Genomic DNA, 27,592 nt, shown 5'->3' on the forward strand with positions numbered 1-27,592 from the left:
GAAACTGATGATGTGCCCTGTAAACTTTCACTCAATCCACAATAAAAACCTTAAATTAAAAAACAAAAACAAAAAAAAAATCAACCTGTTTTCAAGTCGCTTCCTAGACTTACTAAAGAAAAAAGCTAACTGGTGTGGTGGTTGTGGTGTGCCGTTGAGTTGGTTCTGACTCGGAGTGACCCTCTATAGGGTTTCTGAGACTGAAAATCTTTACAGGAGAGGAGAACTGTATCTTTCTCCTTCAGAGCAGCTGATAGATTCGAACTGCTGACCTTGTGGTTAGCAAAGTACACATAACCCTATCAGGGTTCCTGAACTGGTGGTACAGCAAATAAATTGTAAACTGAACAAAACTTCCGTAGTTTCTGCTCAGGGATGTAGAGACTGGCAAGTGCATCACTCTCGCACTTACAGTAAACAGCAGACAAAAGGCAAGTCTATGACTTTTGTTAAACACTAAGTGAGATGGCTTTCTGAGACAAGATGCAACCAGAAGACTTCAGCTTGGGTGATGGTAAATTGGTGAAAATTGTCCAGGCATACACTGGTGAGAAAGAGTAATAGCCTAGAGATTACAAGTCTAGAGGGTATCTATCAGTACTCTCATGCAGGTTTTTTGTTTGTTTGTTTGTTTTTGCCACAGACTCCATAGGAGTCTCCAGAAAAGACTGAGAAAGTCTTGAAAATTCTTCATTTTGCAGAAGTGCAGAAGAGGAACAGCAGCTCTTTCTACTTCCTATTGAACAAAAGCTTCAATCTGTGCAGAGGGCAGGGCAACAAATACAGTTACCCATAGGGTACTGAAGGAGTCTTAGTGTGACATTTTGGGATAAGCACGGAACTGCTAACTGCAAGGTCTGTGGTTCAAACCCACCAGATGGAAACCCTATACAGGGTCACTAGAAGTCAGAACCGACTAAACAGCACTTAACAACTGCAACAATATAGGGTACCGATGGAAGTACCCTATAGCTTGGGGGGTAGGGAAAGAAACAAAATAAAAAACCCAGTATACCTGGGGAAGGAGCAGGAATAGGTACTAGGCTCAGAACTACTGAGAATACCACTCCCCTGAGGCTCTGGGACACCATACCTAAGCCTAAGGTTTATTCAGAGAATGCTAGTGCCCACCACTCCCTTACAAGTATTGACTAACAAGTAACTTGCAAGAGATGGGCCCTCATTGACACCCAGTATAAAGGGGAAACCAAGAGTTGAAGGTAGACATTGGAAAAAAAATTTTTAAAAAAAACAACCTTTTAACAAGCCAGCCCCTACACAAAGTATTACATAAAAATAAAAAATAAAAACAAAGAAAAATATGGTGAACTGAGGGTAAAAATAACAAACAAAACTGAAAACCCAAACCAAGTCCATTGTCATCAAGTGGCCCAACTCACAGTGGCCCTGTAAGGACAGAGTAGAACTGTCCCATGGATTTTCAAGGTTTTCAATCTTTGTGGAAGCAGACTGCCACATCTTTCTCCCATGGAGCAACTGGTAAGTTCAAAATACTGACCTTTTTGTTGACAGCAGAGTGCTTTAGTACTGCATCCACAGGGTTCTACCAAATCTCAAACCCAGCCCATTTCCTAATTTTATCACTTTTGATCCCTTCCTCCTGCCCAAGAAAGAAAAGTGTATTTAATTCCAGGCAAAAAATGATTCCAGCCTCTGCAGTACTAAACATGATATCCAGCTTTCAACAAAAACAGGGAAAAGAGTAAAGAATACACTGCCAAAGCACTCAACAGAAACAAACTCAGATATAACACAGATGTCTGAACCATCTATCAGAAAATTTAAAGTAACTTTGATTAATACATTAAAATCTCTAATGGAAAAGGTGGACAACATTCAAGACCCAATGGATAATTTTAACAGAGAGGTGGAAACCATAAGACACATCACATTGGAAATGCTAGACATGATAGCAACAACTATGAAGAAGTATTTTAACAAGCTTATCAGTAGACTCAACACAACTAAGGAAATAATCAGTGACTCTGAAGACAGGCCAATAGAAGTTACTCTAATTAAAATATGAAGAAAACAAGAAAGGAGTGAAACAAATCAGAAAAGATCTGTGGAACAATATCAAATGGTCTAATGTATACTTTAGTAGGAAACACAGAAGAAGAAAGCGAAAACAGGGCAGAAGAAAAAATTGAAAAATAGCGGCTGAGAATTTTCCTAAAACAATTACAAACACAAAACTACAAAGGTTAGAGAACACTAAGTAAGATAAACAAAATGAAATTTTATCTCATTTGTTCCCCAATACTCCCAGTCGGGTGATGTCAGAGAAGGTCAGTAGCAAGCAAGGGTTTCACCTTGCTGGCTGGAAATGAAGGAATCCTGGTGGCATAGTGGCTTAAGCATTGGGCTGCTAACCATAAATCAAATCTGTAAAGATTTATAATCTCAGAAATCTTAAGAAGCAGATCTACTCTGTCCTGTACATTTACTATGTATCTAAATTGGCTCAACAGTGGATTTGATTTTTTTATTTTGCTTTGGCTTGAAATTAGTAGCCTTGCCCACCCGAATCTACAGTGTCCATCCAAAGAAGAAGCTTCTGTATCAAAATACATTAAGTGAAGAATCTGGATTTCTATTTCCACCTGGCAGTAATAAGGTAAAAACCCACTGATGCCCTGGCAACGGTGTCAGGGCAAAACCAATTAAACAGAACGTTAAATAATATCCAGTCTCATGATAGAAAAATGTTCAAAGTTCAAATGAAAATTACTCATCAAACAAGAAATCAGGAAGATATCAACCTGAATAAAAAAGGAAAATAAATAAGTTTCAAAACCCAGATGCCAGTGCTATTAGAATTAGCTGGCAAATGTTGAAAACATAACCAGGATAGAAATGCTTTAATGAGCAATGACTATTCTGTTGGCATCAAATGAAAAACTAGAAAATATGGCTAAGAAATAAAGTCTTTGCAGAGAAATAGAGGATATAAAGAACCATATGACACTTCTAGAGTGGAAAAATATAATAAATTTTCAGTAGATGGATACAGCAGCAGAAGGAGAGGGACAGAGAAAGGGACAGATCAACTGAAAACAGAATAATAAAAAGTAACCACTTTGTACAACAAAGAGAAAATGGACCAGGGGGAAAAAATGAACAGACTTCCAGTTCAACATGGAAAGAGCCTGGAAGTCATCATTCCCATTCCCACAACAAGAAAAACCGAAAATCCACAGCAGTTCAGTTCTCCAGAAAACTGGTCTGTAAAGCAAACTGCTGTCACAAAAGTTATAGAGACAAATACTGAGGACCACAGTTTACCAGCAGCAGAAGTACAGGAATCAAAGCATGATCAAATGGAGCATTTAAATTGCAACTGAACAGGAGGTTCAGTATGGATGAGCTTGAGAGTTAAAAACTGTGGAGGACCCAGTCTTCACAGGGATGAGTTTGACCTCTAGGAGTCCCACAAAGTTTATAGGGAAATTTGTTCATGCAAAACTCCCTCCTGCTTCTCTTAGGGAGAGTGGAAAAGTGGACATTTTGGAATATTTCCAGATCATTTTGTTCTCCTTAGTAAAAATATGCCTTCGAAAACTATTTTATGAGAGCCTGTTGTTGATGTCATTGTTAAGTGCTGTTGAGTCTATTCCAGTATAGGGTATAGGGTTCCGAGGAGCTTGAATCACCAACCTTGTGGTTCAAAGTGACTTTGCAATTCAACACATTAACCAAGTAAACATTAAGCATGTAAAATTTTGCTGAAGACAAATAAAAAATGGTAGAAACAGTACCTCAACAAGGAGCTACTAGAAATTCAAGCTGGATTTAGAAAAGGAGAGGAATGAGGTATATCATTGTTGACATCAGATGGATCTTGGCTGAAAACAGAGAATACCAGAAAGATGTTTACTTGTTCTTTTCATTGTCTGGATCATAACATACTATAGATACCATTGCAAACAATGGGTATTCAAGAACACTTAACTGTACTCATGAGAAACCTATATATAGACCAAGAAGCAGTTATTAGAACAGAAAAAGGGTTTAGTAAATGGTTTAAAATCAGGAATGGTGTGTGCCAAGGTTGTATCCTTTGACCACATTTATTCAATCTGTATGCTGAGCACATAATCTGAGAAGCTAGATTATATGAAGAAGTACGTGGCATCAAGATTGCAATGCTCATTAATAACCTGGGATATGCAGATGATGCAACATGGTGGCTAGAAGCAAAGAGGACTTAAAATACTAATGAAAATCAAAGACTATAGCCTTCAGTATGGAGTGCACCTCAATGTAAAGAAAATAAAAATCCTCAAACTGAACCAATAAATAACATCATGATAATTGGAGAAAAGATTGACGTTGTCAGACTTCATTTTGCTTGGAACCACAATCAACTCTCATGGACGCATCAGTCAAGAAATCAAAGATCTATTGCATTACATACATCTGCTGCACAAGACCTCTTGTTTTGAGGTGTTTTGAGGACTAAGCCATGGTGTTTTCAGTTGCCTCATATGTGTGTGAAATTGGACAATGAATAAGGAAGACTGTAGAAGAATTGATGCATTAGAGTTATATATTGGAGAAGAATATTAAAAGTACCCTGGACTTCCAGAAGAACAAACAAATCTGTGTTGGAAGAAGTACAGCCAGAGTACTCCATAGAAGAGAGGATGGTGAGACTTCATCTCTCATTCTTTGGATATGCTCATTCCCTGGAGAAGAACATCATGCTTGGTAAAGTGGAGGGTCAGTGAAAAAGAGGAAGATCCCCAACGAGAAGTTACAATGGGCTCAAACATAACAATGATTAAGAGGTTGACACAAGACTGGACGATGTTTCATTCTACTATGCATAGGGTCACTATGAGTTGGAACCTACACAACAGGTCCTAACAACAACAACATGGTTAATATACTAAGGTCTGAGGTGGTGCTGCAGGATAAACTGACCACAAGATCAGTTTGAGCCATAAGGTTGGTGGTTCAAACCCATCAGCTGCTCCATAGACAGGGTTGCTATGAGTTGGAACCTACTTGATACCACTTCACAACAACAACAACAAAAACTAATGGTAAAAGTGGAAAACTAGCAAGAACAAATATAAAATGTCAATAGAGAAATGGATACCCTAAGAAAGAATCAGAAGAAAATGTCCAAAACAAAAAAACACTGCAACATAATGAAAAATACTCATCAATAGAGTACACAGAACTGAGGCAATGTAGGAAAGAAGAATCAGTGAACTTGATAGACACGTCCCAAACTAAAAAGCAAGGAGCAAAAAAGAAGGGGGTGGAGGGAGAATAGAATGTCTAAGAACTGTGAGACAATTACTGAAGATATACATATCTCCAGACACAGGAAAGAAAGGAACAGAAGAAATATATGAAGTCTTAACAATAGTTAAGAATTTTCCAAAATGAATGACTGACACAAAACCACAGACCCAAGAATCCCAGAGGGCATATACTATGCAAACTACAGAAAATCACATACAAAGAAAAACTTGAAAGAAGTCAGGGGGATGGGAAAACACCTTAACAATAAAGAAACAATGGCAAGAATTACACATTAGACTCTCTTCAGAAATCATTCAAGTAAGAAGAGACTAGAGTGAAATATTTAAACTTCTGAAAGAAAAACTACCAACACAGAATTCTGTACTCAGGAAAATCATCCTTTAAAATTGAAGAAAAAAGTCTTTCTCAAACAAAAATTGGTGGAATTTATTACCAGTAGATCTGCCTTGCAAATAAATGTTAAAATAAATTCTTTTGGAAGAAGGAAATTTATATAGGTAAGAAACTGAGATCTAGTTTAAGAAATAAGAACAAATAATTTATGTTTTCTTATTCTTAATCAATCTAGCAGATATTGTTCAAAATAACAAAAACGGTAATGTATTTGGTGATTATACCATATGGATAAGAAAACTGAATGACAGCAATGTTATAAGGAGTGACAGGAAAAATTGAGACTTCTCTGTTACAAGATACTTACACTACCTGTGAAGCAGTATAGTGTTATTTGAAAGTAGACAAAGGCAACTGTTAAAAATGTTTTTAAAAGAAGTACCATTGCTAAATTGTTATTATTAGGTGCCATTGAGTTGGTACCAACCCATAGCAACCTTATGCACAGCAGAACGAAACACTGCCCGATCCTAGGCCAACCACACTATTGTTGCCACGCTTGAGTCCATCGATGCTGCCACTTGCTAAAAGAGGGAAGAAAATGGCATCATGTGGAATGCTCAAAAAAAAAAAACAAGAGAAGGCAGAAGACTGAAAAAGAAACAAAGAGAAGGGGGAACAGAGTATTTCCAGGAAGATGGCAGCATGAGCAGGTCTAAAATCCCAGGCTTCCCCACCCCAATATGAACAACAAAAAAAGCAACAAGAAATCTATATTCAAACCCTGTTGTTGTTGTTAAGTGCTGTCGAGTCAGTTCCAACTCATAGCGACTCTGTGTAGGATTTCCAAGGAGTGGCAGATGAGTTTAAACCTTGTGATTCAAACCGACCTTGCGGTCCACTGTTTTATTCCACAGGCCACAACAGGACTCCAAAAAAATAAAATATCTGTGAATAAATTTCACCAGGGAGGTGAAAAACTTCTACCTGAAAACTGTAAAACATTATGGGGAGAAATTAAAAAACAAACAAAACCCACTGTCATCCAGTTGATCCAACTTATAGTGACCCTACAGAACAAAGTCTAACTGCTCCTTTGGGGTTTTAAGACTATAAATCTTTATGATAGCAAACATTTTGGAAATAAGGACAAAGTTGGGGGACTCATGCTACCTGATGTCAAGATTTTGTATAAAGTTACAGCAAAATTTACAAAAGAATAGGCATCCAAATCAATGAAGCAGAATAAAGACTTTATAAATAGATGCACACAGATAAAGTCAAATGCTTTTTTTTTTAAATGGAGAAAGAGCAGTCGTTTCAACAAACCATTCTGCATCTTGTTTTATATCTTATACAAAAATGAACTGAAAATGGGCCACAGTCCTAATGCAGAATACAAAATTACATTCTTAAATGAGAACAGAAGAAAATCTACATAACCCAGGGTTTTACAGTTTTTAAATATGATTTCAAAAGCACATTCCAGAAGAGAAAAAAAAACGGTAACTTGGACTTTATCAAAATTGAAAACATTTGCTCTGTGAAAAACCCTATTAAGAAAATGAGAACAAGCCACAGAATGAGAGAAAATATTTTCTAGAATTTATAAAATTAAGTTCAAGATAAGAGAAGGCCTAAAGAAAAGAAAATCTTTTAATCTGTATTAATGCCTGTGGTATATCCACAGCTAACACTTTTGGAAGCAGCAGTCAAGAAATCAGACGACGTACTGCATGAAGCAAATCTGCTGCACAAGACCTCTTTAAAGTGTTCAAAAGCAAAGATTAATTATGAGGACTAAGGTGCTCCTGACCCAAGCCATGGTATTTTAATCGTCCCATATGCATATGAAAGTTAGACAATGAATCCAAGGTGATTTCCTCTTACAAGGGGCTAACTAGTGCCCCTCTCAAGAAAGTAGCAACTTGGAATAAAATCGGGCATGCCTAAGGCCTTCTAGATAGAGGATGTTTTTCCTTTTGCCTTCCTTTAGCTGCCTACATAATTTTTTAATTTTTAAATTTTATGTAAAATTTTAAAATAAAATTTTTTAAATTTTAAAGGAAAGTTGGACAATGAATAAGGAAGACCATAGAAAAAATGATGTATTTGAGTTATGGTGTTGGAGGAGAATATTGAAAGTATCATAGACTGTCAGAAGAACAAACAAAACTGTGTTTTAAGAAATACAGACAGAATGATCCTTAGAAGTCAGGATAGTGAGACTTCATCTCTCATCTCACTTTGAACATGTTATCAGAAGGGTCCAGTCCCTAGAGAAGGACAGAGGGCTTGGTAAAGTGGAGGGTCAGTGAAAAAAAATAGGAAGACCCCAACAAGATGAATTGGCACGGTAGCAACAGCAATGGGCTGAAGGGTAACAATTGTGAAGATGGTACAGGTCAGGCACTGCTTCATTTTATTGTGCATAGGAACGTTATGAGTCAGTGGTTCAAACTCACCAGTTGCTCCTCGGAACACCATGAGTTGGAACCGACTCGATGGCACTTAGAACCTGTGGTGTAATGACTTATCTCTTCTAGTTATAATTTGAAACTCCCACCAAAAAACATTACTGCTCTTCTGGGTTTGGGTAAGAGAAGGTGGGAGAAGATACTGATAGGATGACGTGACTAAAGCTGTAGAGTTTCACAGAGTTAATGTCATTGTGAAAACTTGAAATTTTACCATGGGTATAAAATGAACCATCTCAGATGCAGGAGCAGGGTGGGAGGTGTGGAGTGTCTCACTACCATCAAAGAAGAAAACCCAGTAGTAGAGCATATCCTTTGGACCCCAGGATCCCTGCACAATGAACCTCCAGGGACAGAAAGCTGTGACAATGGAGGAGGAGCAGAGGAGCAGCAGAAGAAGAACCAAAAACCAAAGCATGAGACAAAGTGGTGGGCATCCCAACCCACAGAGCAGGCAAAGCTGAGTGACTTTGGGCAGGAGTCTTGCTTACAGGGTTGTTGTTGTTGTTGTTAAGTGCTGTCAAGTCAGTTCTGACCCATAGCTACCCTGTACAGGATTTCCGAGGAGTGGCTGGTGAGCTTGAACCACCAACCTTATGGTTCAAACTGACTTTGCGGTGCAGCGTATTAGCCCACTTCACCACACCAAGATTCTACTTTTAAGAGTAGGAGGCATATATCCTTCAAAACAATATTGGATTACATAAAGAACAAATCCGAATGAGTTTGAGTAAAAAAAAAAAAAAGTAATATTTTGAAATTTGTTTTCATAAAGCAGCTGAGATCTGAGCCAAGGGCAGTTCTGAAAACAGAATGCTGCAAATAGAGCCTTATCTAAGCTTTAAGATATTGTGATACAGGATTACTGTGACTTTTATAGACAAAAAGGTGCCTATATGAAGCAACCGCCACACTCAAAGTACTTTCTCAAGAATTTTTATCTTATGAGTAAACTAAATAGACAGATAACAAAGTCAGGCTTCTTCTTCCAAACTTAGTCTCTATCTTACCTCAATGTCTCTAACCCAGGACTGAACTCTTTTCAAGTTTTCTTCATTAATCTCAGCAAGTTTTTCATGCCAAGCAACTGCTTGAGCATCAAACGTCACAAAATTGAATTTACTTTTGTATTTCAGCTGTTCCTATAAGAAACAATGATTAAGCATAAAACTAAGCAAATATAAGAAAAGAGTCAGATAGATCACATTATGATAATTTAAAATCACTGTGGTTTCTATGATAGCTAGTTTGAACTCTAGAAGCTAAAAATGACAATCAACAGATATTTTTTTCTAGTATGCAAAGGCATTTAAATAAAATATATATCAGTTTGGATGTCAATAAGACCTTTACAATAAGACCCCTTATATGTATAGACTTTATGTAAAATGTGATACTGAATTTTAGCTGACTTCAATATGGACATGAATAATAAACAGAACAAGCACACTAAATTACTATGCGTAAAGAAAATAAATCCAAAATGGCCTCATTGTTTCAGTCAGTATGTTCTCAGTAAGGCTACAGTGGCTGCTCTATGGCAGAATTCCAGTCTTCTATGAAGGAGACTGAAGTTCAATTCTCAGTCAATCAGGACGTCTCAAGCACGGCCCCACCCATCAGTCACTGTTGCTGTGATGATGAACAGGTTTCAATGAAGCTTTTAAAGACAGACTAGGATCAGAGATGGGGACATGGAGAGAGACAGCAGCTGAGGACTCTAGACACATGGAAAGAGAAAGGCTGTGTGCTGGCAGCCAGGAGGTGGGCTTGCAGAATGTACCCTTTGGTTGTTTAAATCATTATATATTCCTGAGTGGTTTTGTGTACATCAACCCCCTACACATACAAAAAAAAAAAGAAAAAAACCGAGGGAATAGAAACAAATAATGTTGCATGATGATGCACAGAGGAGATTGTAATCATTGTAATGAAATTAAATGCTATACAATTAGTACAAAACTGATGTTTTCCCATGTAAACTACCACTCAATTCACCATAAAAACTTTAAAAAAAAGAGAGAGAGAAAGAGAGACTAGGAAGAAAGTCCTGATGATTTACTTCCCAAAAAGCAGCCAATGAAAACCTGGTAGATCACAATAGTCCAATCAGATCATGTTCTCCAACAGAGGCTCGTTGGAACTATTTCCCTAAACTATTTTCTGTGGTTAACAGTTGTAACAATACTACTGATTCATGGCAGTACTATGGCACCCATTTATAGGTGTGAAACTAGACATTAGGAGATGTAAGCAATCTACTTGAGGTCATGCAACCCAAAGTAGCATAAGCAAGGGAAGAACTGGAAACTCTTGAACATCAACCTACACTCCACACATGTGCATGAATTCTGGGGCTAGGCAACAAGATCCTTGATAAACATTTGTTATTGTTGTTGTTAAGTGCCGTCAAGTCAGTTCTGACCCATAACGACCCTGTATAGGGTTTCCAAGGAGTGACTGGTGAGCTTGAACTGCCAACCTGGGAGATCAAACAGACTTTGCAGCCCAGTGCATTAGTCCACAGCACCACACCAGGACTCCTGATAAACATTAGAGAATAAAACAAGAGGTGAAGCGTGTCTGGAAAACAATGGCAGTATGTGTAGGACACAGATTTTAGGGTAGAGAAAACCTAAAGCAATGAACTTGTAGAAGCTTCCATAAGCAACCCATGTATTTACAGAAGGAAAGGTCTGCCTTCAAAGGAGCACTGGTGATTCTGTAACTGGCCAAAGGGAACCTTCTGAAGTGGCTTTCTTAAGGATTTTCAGCATAAACCTTCCATGTCTACCTCTTATAACTACAGACGATGACTGGTGAAGATGAACTCTTGCTACATAGACCCCCCCAAATGCATGAAGATGATAGTTCCATCTAACCTGTATAAACTGAATGATTTTGTCCTTCACCAAGTCCAGTCTGCCCTTCATTGAGTGAGATGTATCAATGAGGACATAAACACAATCATGAAGCACTTTTCCAAAGAGCATTTGACTCCCATCTTGTAGCCATGTAATCCTACACAGGAAATAGGTTGCAAGTGAATGGTTAGATCCTGGGGCAAATAGAGCATCTTCCTAAGAACTTAAATATACATATACAGAAGCCACAACTCTGCCATATTATTTATACCAAAAAGGCCAGCAGTTCAAGCTCACTAGCTGCTTCTTGCAAACCCTATGCAGGGTTGCTATGGGTCAGACCTGACTCGACGGCACTTAACAACAACAACAAATCTTTTTTGAGCAAGTTATTTACTTTGAGGTTCTTCTGTGGAAAACTCTGGGCTGCATCAATTATCACAACTCTCTCCAAATAAAACAGAACTAGGAAAATAAATATGACAGAAACAATAAATCCAATACTAGGTTCCAAAGCCACAAGTAAATTACTTCCAGTCATGTGATATTTTGTCGTCTAATCCTGACTACCCTCAAGCTTTTAAAGTCAGCTTATTCCTGAAGCTTCAGTGGAACTTCTGGACGGTATCAAGTGACCTCAGCACCCGGGAGTTGGGTGAGCAGGAACGATCCATGCATGAACTGTTCCTATCACAGGATGTAAATGAAGTTCATGGCTTGAGGCAAAGTGCTGGGGTGGAGACAGAAAAAAATATTTGAAACAGAGTTCAAACTTCCACATATATATTCTGCTTACAAGAAACTTATTAATCTATAAGAAAGGTAGGTTAAAGGTACAAGAACAGAAGAAAAGATAGGCCATGCAAACAATAATCTAAATAAAGCTGAAATGGCTATAATGATATTATAGAAAAAGCAAATTTCAGAAGAAGCATTTCCAGAGATTAAAAAAGGATATTCTACAATGATAAAGAAGTCAATTAGTCGAAATGATATTAACAACTCTCTCTATATATGTACCTACTGATGGTGGTGGTGGTGGTTATGTGCTGTGGAGTCAGTTCCGACTCACAGCGACCCTGTACAGGGTTTCCGAGGCTGTAAATCTTTTACGGGAGCAGAAAGCCTCATCTTTCTCCTGCAGAACAGCTGGTAGTTTCCAACTGCTGACTGTGAGATTAGCAGCCCAACTCGTAAACACTACACTACCAGAGCTCCTTTGATAGAGTTTCCAAATACATGCAGAAAAACTTGACATTACTAAAAGAAGAAGTGGACAAGTCCACAACTACAGTTGGAGATCTTAATACTTTTCTCTCAATAATTTATAGAAAAATTACACTGAAAATATGTAATGACACAGAAGACATGAACTATACTATCCATCAACCTGAGATAATTGATATTCATAGTATGTGCTACTCAACAAAAGCAGAATACGCTTTTTATTCATATTCTGGGATGCAAAACAGGTCTCAAATTTATAAGAATTGAAATAATAAAAGGTATTTCTATGTCCACAGTGAAATTAAAATAGACATTCATAACAAAAAGTTATCTGAAAATCCACACACATTTGGAAAGTAAATGACACATTCCTCACATAACCCTTTGCTCAAAGGGGAAATTACAAACTATCTTTCTCCCACAAAACAGCTTGTAGTTTCAAACTGCTGACCATGTAATTAGCAGCCCGACTCGTAACCACTATGCTACCAGAGCTGCTTAAACTACCTTATAGTGACTGTAAATGAAACACAGCATATCAAAATCCATGGGAGGCAGCTAAAGCAGTACGCAGAGAGAAATTTGTGAAATGAAATGCTTATAGTAGGGGAAAAAAGAAAAATCTATTATTAGGATGAGGTATGCATCATCTTAAGAAACGGAAATCCAAAATACTGAGAACAAAGGGAATAATAAAGATATGAATAGAAATCAATGACAAAGAAAGTCAAAAACCTATAGAGACAAAAATTTATGAAACAAAAAACTGGTTCTTTGAAAAGAACAACAAAATGAATAACCTCTAGTGAGATAGATTAAAAAATAGAACATAAATTGCCAATATCAATTTTATATGTATTTAAAGACGTTGAATGCATACTTAAAAACCTTCCCACAAAAAAAAACTTCAGGACCAGAAGGAAGAAGATAGCTCTCATTTTTCAGAGTAGACTGCCAGCATCAATGGGCTCAAGTGTGGTAACAATTGTGAGGTTGGCCCAGGACCCCAGGCAGTGTCTCATTCTGCTGTGCACAGGGTTGCTATGAGTCAGTACCGACTCGATGGCACCTAACAACAACTACAGACTTGATACTATCCTAAACCTATATGATTTAGTATCTAATCTAATTCATAGAACAAATTTGTCAGTGAAATTATTTCCATTTTATAAATGAGGAAGCTAGTGCACAAAGACTTCACCTAAGTCTCCCGGGTCACACCACAAGTAACAAAGCTGGGATTAGAACCCAGCTAGATCTGATCCCAGAGCCCAGGAGCTTAAACAGATTTGTTCTTTCTCTCCACAACTGGCATGGGAAGAAGTGAAGGGCTGGGCTGGCAGATGTTAAGGTAGACTATCCACCATAGAGTTGCCCTGAGGTTACAGCATGAATGCTCCATACTCAGGAGCATTATCAGACTTTAAGAACCAGCAGGGCTGAGATTGCATGAAATTATACTTAGCTGAGTTCAAAGGAAACAAGCATAGTATTCAATTGTACTGGTATATTTCACAACGTTTTAACAATTGCCTTGAAATGTAACATTCAAGAATGTAGAGGACAAGTATAACACAGTCTGTCATACCTGTGGTGAATAAAAATTGTAAGGTGTGAGCAGAAGCAATTCTTAGCCTCTTACAGTGATGCACAACCATGGGGATACCATATCCTTTGTTTGCTGTTTATAAGAATTTTCTGTGTTTTAAGAAACTGGCATCAAGGCAGCTTGAAAAACAAACATTCTTCTTTGTCATTAACAAGGTCATCAGCAAACCACCAGATGGCAACTTTGACCTAACAATATTTATTGGACATTTCTTTCTCTTGGGTGAGCTTTTACCAAGAGGTCAAGTAGATATGAATTTCAAAATAAACTAGACTTCTTGTTGCTGGTAAGTGCCATCAAGTCAGTTCTGATTCATAGCAACCCTGTATAGGATTTCCAAGGAGCATCTGGTGGGTTTGAACTACCATCCTTGAGGTTAGCAGTGCAGTGCTTATCCTACAGTGCCACCCCAGAACTCCCACTCTCCTGAAAATACACCAACCTCCTTTCAATTTGGGCCAGGAATGTTTGAATTCTTTCACTGTACCACTTGTATTTCTCTTTGGTAACATGGACATGAACCAAGCTCCCATCCTTCCAAGGAGCATGGACAAATCTGCTACAGTATTTCGCATGGACTGTTTTCTTGATTGTCTCCTGTAGAGAGGACAAAGGAAAAGTTGTTTAGAAACCCTTAGAAAAAAAGTCTCCAAATGGTTCGTCAATGTCCTAGCACTTGCCTCTATTGTAAAGCTAAATTGTTAATTCAATCAAACACATACTTGGCCTGTTCCATAGAGATCTTAGTGTTATGTATCCTGAGTGATGATCTTATCCATGTTCCAGTGAAGCAGACACACACACACCAAAACACACACAGACACATAGCAGCAAACAGCACTGCAGAGCAGTAGATACTCAGTACATGGTACTGGGTTGAGATCGTGAGGACAGCAAGTCCTAGCAATAAAGGAAGAGTTCTCAGTGAACCAGAGGGCCAGGGAAGCTATTCTGGAGGAGGTGGAACTTTAAAGTCACATAAAGCATTTTGCCATTGCTACTCCCTACCCCAAATGAAGAAAAATAGCCAGGAGCCCGGACCCCACATCTAGGACCCTCTACTGGGATATAAAGAATTGACCCAAGGACAAAACCTTCCCATAGGGAAAGAGTTCATAATGGCTGACATTCTTTAGCACACATCCAATACGGACTGCAAGGTCAGTTTGAACCACAAGATTGGTGATTCAAATTCACCAGCTGCTCATTGAATACCCTATACAGGGTGGCTATGAGTCGGAATGACGCAACAGCACTTAACAACAACTCCTTGGACTTCTGGTGTGGCTCTGTAGAATCTGCACTGGACTGTGAACCACAAGGTCAGCAGTTCAAATTCACCAGCTGCTCCTTGGAAACCCATACAAGGTCGCTATGAGTCGGAACAATTCAACAGCAGTTAAACAACAACTCCTTGGACTTCTGGTGTGGTGCTATAGAACTAGCACTGGACTGCAAACCAGCTGCTCCTTAGAAACCCTACACAGAGTTACTATGAGTCAGAACCGACTTACTGCACTTAACAACAACAACAATTCCTTGTCAAAGGAGCCCTGGTAGTGTAGTGGCTATATGTTGTGCTGCAACTGCAAGGTCAGCAGTTCAAATCTACCAGCCACTCCAAGGGAAAAAGATAAGGCTTTCTGCTCCCAAAAAGCTTTACTGCCTTGAAGATCCTATGTTGTTGTTGGTAGGTGCCATAAAGTCATACTGACTCTTAGTGACCTTATGCACAACAGAACAAATTACTGGCCAGTCGTGCACCAACCTCACAATCATTAATGTGCTTGAGTCCATTGCTGCTGTCACTGTACCAATCCATCTTGTTGGAGGTCTTCCACTTTTTCAGTGACCCTCCACTGATATCCTTCTTTAGAGACTTCCGGTCCCTGATAGCATAAAGTCTGGCCTGATGAGAGATGAAGTCTGGCCATCCTGACTTCCAAGGAGCACTCTAGTTGTACTTCTTCCATTACATATCAGTTTGTTACTTTAGCAGTTCATGTTACTTTGAATATTCTCCTCCAACACCAAATGCATCCATTTTACTGTCTTCATTATTCACTGTCCAATGTTCACACGCGTATGAGGCTATTGAAAATACCATGGTTTGGGTCTGGCGTACCTTAGTCCTCAAAATTATATCTTGCTCTTGAACACTTTAAAGAGGTCTTGTAAAACAGATTTGCCTAATGCAATATGTCATTTGATTTCTTGATGGCTGGTTCCATGAGTGTTGATGATTGATCCAAGCAAAATGGAGTCTTTAGCAACACCAATCTTTTGCCCATTTATATGGATGTGGTAAGGATTTCTGTTTTCTTTACATCAAGTGTCAACCATACCAAAGGGTGTGGTCTTTGATCTTCATCAGTAAGTATTTTAAGGCCTCTTCATTTTCACAAAGCAAGGTTGTATATCTGCATATGGCAGGTTGTTAATGAGTCTTCCTCCAACTCTGATGCCATGTTTTTCCTGGTATTATCCAACTTCCTGAATTATTTGCTCAACATACTGATTGAATAAGTATAGTAAAAGAACATAACCTTGGGAAACCCTATCTACACAAGGGTCACAGTGAGTCAGAACCAACTTGAGGTCACACCATCACCACTACCTCCATTCCTTGCCAAAAGTGGCCCTGGTAAGGTAATGGATTAGAAATTGAGCTGCTAAGCCCAAAGTCAGCAGTTCAAATTCACCAGCTGCTCCACGGGAGCAAGATGAGGTTTTCTAGTCCCACAAAGACCACAGCCTTTGGAGAAAAATAGTAAAAGTACCATGGACTGAGAAAAACAAACAAACAAAAGAACAAATCTTTGTTGGAAAAAGTATAGCCAGAATGCTCCTTAGAAGCCAGGATAACTAGAGACTCTGTCTCTCATACATTGGACATATTATCAGGAGGGACCAGTCCCTGGAGAAGAACAATATGCTTGGTAAAGTGGAAGGTCATCGGAAAAGAAGAAGATCTCCAACAAGATGGATTGGCACAGTGGCAGCAGCAGTGAGCTTAATCATAGCAGCAACTGTGAGGTTAGTATAGTACCGGAAAGTGTTTCATTCCATTGTGCATAAGGTCATTATGAGTCGGCATTGACTTAATGGCACCTAACAACAAAGACTTGCAGCGTTGGAAACAAGGTCACACCAATACCACCATCTTTGCTAAGAGATCTTTTGTGTTAAGAGCTGTAGAGTCAGTTCCAAATCACAGTGACCCTATATAGGGTTTCCAATGAGCACGATGATCAGTGGTTAGCAGTCTGGTGCTTATCAGACCTACAGTGCCACACCAGGAGCTCTTTAAGGCACTTGGAATACATTTCATAAATATAGCTGAGCAAAATTCCTACTTTCATGAAGTTTACATTATAGTGAGAAGTGGAGGGAAGGGGAATATGGAAATGTTAAAATCTAAAATAGAAAACTTCAGACAGAAGATGACATTTGAGCAAAGACTTGGAAAAATCAAGAATATGAGCCATATTTACAAGGGTAAGTCCAAAAGTACTGCTACAAAATCATAGACCTCCTTTATTAAATAAAAATAACAAGATGCAAAGTTATTGTTTCATGATGTAGCCTCCCTGTATCTCCACACACCTCTGAAGGCAGTGTTTCCATCTTCCTAACCCTTCCTCAAAGAATTCTGCACTTTTCAAATTACATCATGTCAAAATGGCAGTTTGGGTATCCTCGAAAGAAGGACTCAAAGCATGCTCTTTTTCAATATTCTCTAAGTTTAGGGAACAGAAGAGTCTGAAGGGACAAATCAAGGTTGTAAAGTGGATGGGATAAGATTTCCTAACGAAATTCCCATAGGATAATCTTTGCTAATCTCAAAGAATGAGCAGGTGTGTTATTAACATGGGGGAAGGGGAATGCCTCACTCTGTGTAACTTCCTGGTTATTTTCTCACCAATGCACCTTTCAGGTTCCTTAAAACTTCTTCATAGTAAGCTCCTGTAAGCATATCCTTCAAGACCAACCCTTTGGAGTCCCCAAAAGAAATCACCATAGCTTTCTGAGCTGACCTCTCTGCTTTGAATCTAGTGGCCCAGCAGATCCCCTCAGAAGTCACTGTTTGGAATGGATCTTGATCTCTGGATACTATTGGTAAATCCAAGACTGTTCTCTGGTTACAATTTGTCACATAAAATCATCTTCATTAGCTTCAAACTTGCATAAAGATGAAACGAAAGATCAACTCTTTGAGCAAGCTACTCTTTATGCAACACTATTGGCATCCATCAAATCAAAAGCTTGTGAGGACAAAATGTTCCATTAAAACTAAAAAATACTGAACCATGTGAAAGTAAAAGCTCAGTAACTAATGCAAAAAACTACAATCTTCCAACAGTCTCTGGACTTCAGCCGCAGTTTCTTCATTTGTCGAGGTTGACAGTCTTCTCTTTCTTGACTCACCTCTGAGGTCTTCCTGACCTTCCTTAAGATATTTGATCCATCTAAAAACTATTGTTTCATGTAGCATAGCATTCCCATAAACCTTCTGTGAAGATTCAATGATTTGGAATGATGTCCACTTAAATTTTGCTAAAAATTCAGTATTAGCCCTGACCTCAAATCATTTTCTCCCATGGCATTTTCTCCCATGGCACAAACATTTTCTCCCATGGCACATTTTCTCCAGCTTTTTGTTGTTGCTGTTGTTGTTTTTAAGGCACCCTAATGAGACTATCGGAGTCCTGGTGTGGCGCTGTGGGTTCATGTGCCAGACTGCAAAGCTGTTTGAACTGCAAGGTCAGCAGTTCAAAACGGCTCACCAGCTGCTCCTCAGAAACCCTATACAGGGTTGCTATGGGTTGGAACCGACTCTACGGCACTTCACAACAACAACAATGAGACTATCAACACTCACACAAGCAGCAGTCAAGAAATCAAATGATGTATTGCATTAGGTAAATCTGTTGCACAAGACCTTTTTAAAGTGGTGAAAAACAAAGATGTCAGCTTGAGGACTAAGGTGTGCCTGACCCAAGCCATGGTATTCTCAGTAACCTCATATGCATGTGAAAGTTGGACAGTAAATAAGGAAGACTGTAGAAGAATTGATGCTTTTGAGTTATGGTGTTGGAGGAGAGTATTAAAAGTGCCGTGAGCTGCCAAAAGAACCAACAAATCTGTGTTAGAAGAAGTGCAGCCAGAGTGCTCCTTGGAGACCAAGATGGCCAAACTTAGTCTCTCTTACTTTGGGCATATTGTCAGAAGGGAGCAGTCACTGGAGAAGGATATGATGTTTTTTTAAGGTGGAGGGTCAGAGAAAAAGAGGAAGACCTTCAGCGAGATGGATTGGCCAAGTGGCAGCATCAATGGGCTCAAGAGTGGCAACAATAGTGAGGTTGGCCCAGGATCAGGCAGTGTTTCATTCTGCTGTGCATAAGGTTGCTATGAGTAGGCACTGACTCAATGGCACCTAACAACAACAATGAGATCAAGGAGTCCTGGTGTGGCACTGTGGGTTAATGTGTCAGACTGAGAAGCCATTTGAACTGCAAAGTTGGTGGTTCAAGCTCACCAGCTGCTCCTCAGAAACCCTATACATGGTCCCTAGGGATCGGGACCTACTTGACAGCACTTAACAACAACAACGAGACTAAGGAGTCCTGGAGTGGCACTGTGAGCTAATGTGTCAGACTGCAAAGTCATTTGAACTGCAAGGTTGGTAGTTCAAGCTCACCAGCTGCTCTTTGGAAACCCTATACAGGGTCACTATGGGTTGGAATCGACTCAACAGCAGTTAACAACAACAACAACGAGACTAAGACAAGTGTATTGCTGGAAGAGCATGTCTGTAGCCATCCACTGAACACAGAGTCATGTTTAAACCTATTTTGTTTGGAATAAACTGCGCATGTATGAACTAGCACCCCAATACCGATACTTCTTGACTTACCCCAATATGTCTGGAATTGAAGGGCACAACACTCCAGTTAAAGGGCACAACAAATACAAAAACTCTGAGGTAAGATTTTGCTTCACATGTTTGCAGAATCTTAAGAAGGCCTATGTAGCTGAAATAGACTGAGCCAGGGGAGAGAAGTGAAGGCAGGTAAAGGAGAGGCAGGAAGCAGACCCTATGGGTCTGAGAGCGGAAAGAAGATTTTCTTCTGAGTGGAACACAAATGATCTGAGGGCTTTAGCAAGAGAAGTGACAGAATCTTCACTGAGGACATACAGGCTGCAGATCATCAAAGATAGAAGCAGGGAATTGCACATTGCAATTACTTTTTTAAAAGTTGTAATCTGTATATCATTTGTGCGTGCAACTGTCTTACATGTTTGGCTAATTTAAATGGTATTATTAAACAAAACTACTAATGATGCCAGTTGTCAGGATAGTGAGCGTTCATAAACTGATTTTGAAAAAAAAAAAAAAAAGATATAAGTAGGGAGCAAGGAGGCCAGTACAGTGGCTTAGACCAGGTGTAATAGTGGAAATGGTAAGAAATAGTCAGATCCTGAATTCTGGGTATATTGTGAAGATAGTGAAAGGATTTCATGAGAGCTCAGATGTGCATACAGAGAAAAGAGAGGCTTTGGGCCTGGGAAACTGAAAAAAATGGAATTGCCATAAATGTATAGGAAGATTACAGGAGCATGACTTTGAAAGGGAACATCAGAATTTAGTGCTAAATATGTTAGGTTCAAGATATATATTACGTATCCAAGTAACACGACAAGTAGACTGGTGGAGATCAGGGAGCCTCAGAGCTGGTGATAGAAATTTGGAAGTCAGCATACACATGGCATTAAAAGCCTTGGGACTGGATTAGGGCGCTTAAGGAATAAAGAGGTAAATAGAGAAGAGGTTCAAGGACTGGGCTTTGAGGCCCTCCAGCATTTAGGGGGACATGGGAAAGAAAACAAAGACTGTGAAGAAGTAGCCAGTGCAGCAGAAGGCAAACCTGGACAGTGTTTTCTTCAAGCAAAAGAAGAATTCCAAGGACGTGATCAAGTATACTAAGTACTGACAATAGGCCAAATAAGAAAAAGACTGAGAACTGATTCCTGAATTTAGAAATTTAAGTGTTCCTGGAAATACTAGGTTTTGTTAGAAGGGTTAGGGTTTTTATCTGATTGGAGTGGCACCAGAATGAGATCTGAAGAATCGGAGAATGAAGTTTACATAATTCTGTTGAGAAGTTGAATTTTAAAGAAAAATGAGGCAAATGAGGTAGTTGTTGTTAAGTGCCGTTGAGTTGGTTCCGACTCATAGCTACCCCTGTATAGGGTTTCCAAGGAGTGACTGGTGAGCTTGAACCACTGACCTTGTGGTTCAAATTGACTTTGTAGTCCAGCGTATTAACATAAAGTGCCACACCCCTAAATAATCTATTTCACAGTAGCCTCTGTTTCTCCCCATTTTATATACATCACAATTTGAGGTATAAATCCAGTTTTAGAAATCTACCCACAAATATTAAAAACAGAAATTCTCCTTGTTCGCTAATGTTTGAGAAAGAGGTTAGCTTTACTGAATATGTTTGCGCTAAGTCTAAGCACATCAGTTTCATGCTTAAGGGAAGGCACATCCGAACCGACAAAGATTAATAATTGTAAATATCCAGTGTCAAATAGATCCTAAAATTGAAAATTTGGTTATGTATTATTTCCTGAACGAATAACATTATTGAATAACATCTACAGAACCAGAAACTTTGGCTGGGGGAGGAAACCCACAAATGAGATTTTCCCAGTCGTGTAGCAATTACTCTGCGTCCTAGTAAAAGCCAGGAAACAAGTCTTGCACCAATTTTGCATATTTGTAATTCAATTTTTATATTTTCCTCCTTGCAGTTCAGCGTTAGTAAAAAGGCAAAAACACAACATCACATGTGTAGTGTAGCCCCAAGGGAAAGACTTTCCCTAAGGAGAGTGTGTGGAACTGAATGGGCAGCCTTGCAGGATAGTGAGCATCCAAGAGCCTGGGGTTTCAGCTCTGTGGAATCTACTAGTCAGAGCCTTTGAAAATGCATAAAGCTCCCTCTGTCATTTTGGGTCACTGTGAGTTGGAATTGATTAGACAGCGATGGGGTTTTGTTGTTGTTAACTACCATTGTGGTCTGTGGGTGACACAAATGATTTCTACTCAACTACTGAGCTCTGGTAGCGTAGTGGTTACGAATTGGGCTGCGAACCTTAAGGTCAGCGGTTCGAAACTACCAGCCGCTCCGTGGGAGAAAGATGAGGCTTTCTACTCCCGTAAGGATTTACACCCTCAGAAACCCTGTAACAGGGTCGCTATGGGTCGGAACCGACTCGACGGCACTCAACAACAACAACAACAACTACTGATTCCTGCTGCAGTGCTGTAGGATCCGCACTGGAGTCTGAGTCACAAGGTCAGCAGTTCAAATCCACCAGCTATACCTCAGAAACACTATATAGGGTGTCACTACAAATCAGAATTGACTCGATGACACTTTACAACAACAACAACTGACTTACAAGAGTCCTGGTATGGCATTGTAGGATAAACACTGGACCACTAACTGCAAGGTTAGTGGTTCAAACTCACCAGCTGCTCCTCAGAAACCCTATTCAGGGTTGCTAGGAGTCCAAACCAACTCGACAGCACTTACCAACAATTCACTTAAAGCTGAGTGGCTTGACCCTACCCAGTGGCACCACAGAAGATAGGCCTGGCAATACGCTTCTATGAAGGTTACAGATCCTTCGTAATCCATGGGGTTGTCATGAATCACAATCGACTCACTGGCAGCAAGTTTGAGCTCCTGATTCATGGTGGCTCCATGCACAATAAGGAGCTCTGGTAGCATAGTGGTTACAAATCAGGCTGCGAACCGCAAGGTCAGCAGTTCGAAACTACTGGCTGTTCTGTGGGAGAAAGAGGAGGCTTTCTGCTCCCGTAAAGATTTAAAGTCTCAGAAACCCTGTACAGGGTCGCTATGAGTCGGTACCGACTCCATGGCACATAACCACCACCACCACCATGTACAATGGACTGAGCCGCCCCCGTGACCAGCTGCAGATTGGAGTCTTGGGATTTTCAGAATTAGGTCACCAGAGTGTCCTTCCTAGTTCATCTTAGTCTGGAAGCTCCACTGAATCCTGTGAGCGGCATCATAGCAATACACAAGCTTCCACTGACAACAGATGTGGTGGGTCTCTCTCATGGACCACTGAACCACCAGGCTGCCCTAGCTTCCTTGTTCTATATGTCAGTGCCTCTCAAAGTGGGGCCAGCCACATCAGCATCATCTGGGAACTTGTTTAAGTACCCACTTCAGACCAACAGACTCATATGCATGCTGAAGTTTAGGACACATTGATACAGATCATTATCCTTGCATGATAAGCCAGGGTCAGGCACTTTGAAAAGATGCATTCCTTTCAGATCCATTTGGCACAATAGGACTAAAGCTTTCACAAGTTTTCAGCATATCCTCCTCCAGTGGTATAATCTCTCAGAGGATCTGACTTTATATTTACTGGAATCTATAACTGCTGACTAGTATAATGAATGCATCTTTTAGATACAAAAAATACAAAAAGACTACAGAAATACCTGATTTGGGGAGATTCGCCAGCTATTTCCTCTCTTGCATTCAAGATGGGGGAACAAAGGGCTTCTCTTTTGACATAATGTTGAATAATTTTGAGGCTCATTATGCCTGCATTTCTACAAGTTCAGCAGCTGGCTCATGGACAATACACTAATATCTAGAAGTTATTCCCAGATTTCATTTCCACTCACAAGTACCATTTAGAGAAGTGGGTGGTAAAAGGAAAAAGGGACATCTTTCTTCATGGAAACCCAATCTGGCTTCCCTCCATGCTGCCTTTCAACCTTGGTCCTATCCTTGGCTTCTGATCTGAGAGAGGTCTTATAAATTCAGAGCACCAAGGTTAGGCCAAGCTCCCACCCAGGAATCCATATTACTTACCGCACTGGTCTTCACAGACTCATTCTCCGGCTTAGCTTTTATATCAACGACTCCATCAACATGGCGGAAGGAGCAATCAGCAAGAACATCATAAAATGACAGCTTCTGGGCTTTCAAGCCATATTTCTGAAGCCACTTCTTGGAGTTCCAAATGTCCTCTGGATTTGACTCATTCTCCACAAAGGTTGCTCCAGATTCTATTTCTGGAATGACAGTTCATTCATATTATGAGTGGTTCTGTTATAAACCAGAACCAAAACCCAAACCCATTGACATCCAATTGATATCAATTCACAGTGACCCCATAAGACAGAACAGAACAGAACTGCCCCATATGGTTTCTGCCCCATATGATGAGCACTGGACTGTGAACGAATGTCCACACTTTGAGCCTGCCAGCCACTCAGCAGGAGAAAGATGAGGCTTTTGATCCCACAAAGGTTTAAAGCCTCAGGGTTGCTATGAGTTGGAACCAGTTCCATGACACTTCACAACAATAGGATTTCCAAGGTCATAAATCTTTATGGAAGCCAAATGCCATTTTTGTCTCCCTTGGAATGTCTGTTGGTTCCAAACAACGATTTTTTGGTTAGCAGCTTTAACTATTATACTACCAGTATTCCTATTCATATTATACCCCTAACTTAATATTTACCAATATGGAACATGTAATTTGTTAAAAACTACTTCATCTCAGGAAACATGCTTTCAAAAGCAGAATTGCCACACACACACACAAAATAATAAAAAATCCTAGGTAACAGACTAAAAAGCAAGAATCTCTTACTTTCTGTCTCATTTCCTCCTCTTCCTAATTTGACTGACCCCCATGTACAGGTGGAACTGACCAACAGGCCAAAGCTGTATGTTGAAAGAGCAATACACTTAGGATCAGAAGATCTGAGTTCAAGTCTTGGCTCTGTCACTTACTGGCTTGGGAAAGGTATTCAAACTTGAGTCACTCACTTAACTTCTCTTATTATCAGCAGAATTCTGTATCTGCAGATGGAAGCTGTGCTTGGCATTCCTAACTATACAGAGGTGACTCAGTGAGAAAGGTCACGTGAACATACTCTGTAATAAAAGTGAAGGAAAAGCCTTCAGTGAGGTGGAAGTCAGTCAACTCTTGTAGGCTGACAGCCGTTTCCCAAGAAGCTTCCTTCTTACCTTGGTGAATTTATCCCTATTCATAACCTAGTTCTCAACTCTGAGGGCCCCAAAACTTCATAAGTCAGCTCAGGCACTTGGAGCTGTATCTCAGGACAACTCACCTTCACAGGTAATGTAAAATCCAGAATGACAATGTCCCAAATGCCTCTAGCCTTAGGCACATTCCCTTGGTATTTTCCAGGGAGTAGGTGTTATGTTACCTTAGCCTGATACCATACAAGTCAGTGGATCATACAAGCAAAGAAATGTTAATCTAGGTGGTGCAAAACTCCAGCTGTCACCTGGGGAACAGGCTACCTGGGAGAGGGGCTTAGAGGAGGCAGTGAGTAAATCTGGAGTTGAGGAGGCAAGGAGCTTACAGATCTGGTGAGCAGTAATCAACAAGAACTGATTGTGCTTGTGTCTTCCCAACCTTATGTTCAACAATTTCACTTTGGTAGGTTGAAATCAACCATGGTGGAAACATTTATAAAATTTGGACATATACAGGTACTACAAATTAGGATATTTTTTGCTGCTGTTATAGTTTTACTGTCAGAGAGCTAACTGTTAAGTTTTTACCTTCACATCTGGAAGGGAAGCCAAAAGGACCCTGATATTTTAGCCGCACTGGGACAACCAGAGCCCTAAGGCAGGAGAGAAGTGCTGGACAGGGAAATGGCTAATGCTCTGAACAGCAAGGTCAGTTTGAGCCTCAAGGTCAGAGATTCAAGCTCATCAGCCACTCCTAGGAAACCATATACAGGGTCGCTATGAGTTGAAACTAACTTGACTGCACTTAACAGCAACATCATCACACATTTGGACTCTTGGTGTGGCTCTATAGTATCAGCACTGGGCTGTGAACCACAAGGTCGACAATTCAACCCACCAGCTGTTCCTCAGAAACCCTATAAAGGGTTGCTATGAATTAGAACCAACTCAACAGCACTTAACAACAACATCACATACAGGTCCACCAACCCTACAGAGAGCCCTGGTGTGGCACTGTACGTTAAGCACCTGACTTGTAACCACATGGTGAGCAGTTCAAACCCACCATCCACTCTACGAGGCCAAGATGGCTAAGCTTCGTCTCTCATACTTTGGACATATTGTCCAAAGGGAACAGACACTGGAGAAGGATGTCATGCTGGATAAGGTGGAGGGTCAGAGAAAAAGAGGAAGACCCCTAACGAGATGGATTGGCCAGGTGACATCATTGATGGATTCAAGTGTGGCAGCAGTAGTGAGGTTGGCCCAGGATCGGACATTGTTTCGTTCTGCTGTGCATGGGGTCGCTATGAGTCGGTTCCGACTCGATGGCACCTGACAACAACAACAAGTTTCTGTTAAAAAAAACAAAAAAAGAGTTAAAGTGAATAGAGAGAAAAACTGTGTTGACTGATGGTACATGGGGAGGATTGTATTATTGTAATAAAACAAGTTGTATGATTTGTTGAATGTAAAATTGATGATCTGCCCTGTAAACTTCCACTCGATCCACAACAAAAACTTTAAAAAAAAAAAGTTCCTTCAGGTGCTGTCCCAAATCCCAGCAATTAGCTTCTAAGTGACCCATCAAAGTATCCTCTCAATCTGCTCAGGGAGCCCAAGTTAAAGGAATGGGGGTGGGCAATGAAGGCACCTTCCCCTGTTTCTAATTCCTGAGCTTCTCTTGCATGCTCTCCCACATCATGGGAAAGCAGCTGAAAGGATGGAACCCCTTTTTGTTAGTGGGGTCAGCCTCCTGGGGGAGATCTTTGGGGTTACTGTTTTCCTCCAATTATTGTTAATTACATTCTAAGCCTTTGACGCCATTTTATTCTCTTTTCTTCTTTTTTCTTTTTGATCAATAGATGTAGTAGGAAATGGAATTTTAATTCAATTATTCCTATGGTGACACACAGCCGACCCTATCACATCTTTCTGCTTTGTTTTGGGTTGCCTTCTTTTAAAAAAGACAAAAGATCTATCTCAATGATTAAATTTAAGCTTACCACAAAAGTGCTTTCTAAAAACACATTGAAATATATTTTTTAATATTATTCAGAAACTTAACCCCTTATTCCTTCTACTTTCACCAGAATCAGGCAGAACAGCTACCCTGGGGGCATGATTCATATTCCCATTACCCTCTGAAAAGGGGTGTGGGAGAAGACCCCAAGGAACCAGAACTTTCAAAAGGAAAAGATGGAGCTGCCAAGTATTCAAAGACCAAGTGCCTAGATGCTCTAAAGCTGAAGAAAGGAAGGGGACGGGCATAGCTTTTCACTCTCAGCCTTGATTACATCAATTAGTGGCTGAGCCTATTTTCCCCCTCTCCCCCCAAGGGAAGGGAAGAGTGTCATCTGTTCACTATAGTCCATTCCCTTGCAATTATCTTAATTAAATGTGCTATGTTAAGTTCTCACCTACAGAGCCTAGAATCATACCCGCATTTATTAGAGATGTGAGTTCACAGCTAATCCTGATTACACTGTTTTACCAGTCACCTCAGCAGATTGCTAAAGATTTTCCTTCAGTGAAGAGTGGTGGTGGTGGTGGTGTGCTGTGGAGTCTGTTCCAACTCATAAAAACCCTGTAGAGGGTTTCCGAGGCTGGAAACTTTTTTTTTTTAATGTTTTATTGTGAATTATGTGATAGTTTACATGGAAGAACATTAGTTTTACATTCATCCTATTTATATCCTTTCATTGCTAT

The 27,592-nt window shown here is 39.9% G+C and overlaps 1 protein-coding gene across 1 annotated transcript in view; it reads right to left on the reverse strand.

The window, feature by feature from the left end:
• VWA3B (von Willebrand factor A domain containing 3B) overlaps positions 1-27,592 on the reverse strand; it is a gene marked incomplete at its 5' end in the record, with an annotated part of 314,866 nt that overhangs the window by 198,257 nt on the left and 89,017 nt on the right. Inside the window, 4 exons of the mRNA XM_006870778.1 lie at positions 9,119-9,250; positions 10,991-11,129; positions 14,251-14,405; positions 23,741-23,937. Of these exons, the coding sequence (XP_006870840.1) occupies positions 9,119-9,250; positions 10,991-11,129; positions 14,251-14,405; positions 23,741-23,937 (623 nt within the window). The remainder of the gene's footprint in view (positions 1-9,118; positions 9,251-10,990; positions 11,130-14,250; positions 14,406-23,740; positions 23,938-27,592) is intronic.

The sequence above is a fragment of the Chrysochloris asiatica genome, unplaced genomic scaffold (assembly GCF_000296735.1).
Source record: "Chrysochloris asiatica unplaced genomic scaffold, ChrAsi1.0 scaffold00150, whole genome shotgun sequence".
Lineage (NCBI taxonomy): Eukaryota > Metazoa > Chordata > Mammalia > Afrosoricida > Chrysochloridae > Chrysochloris > Chrysochloris asiatica.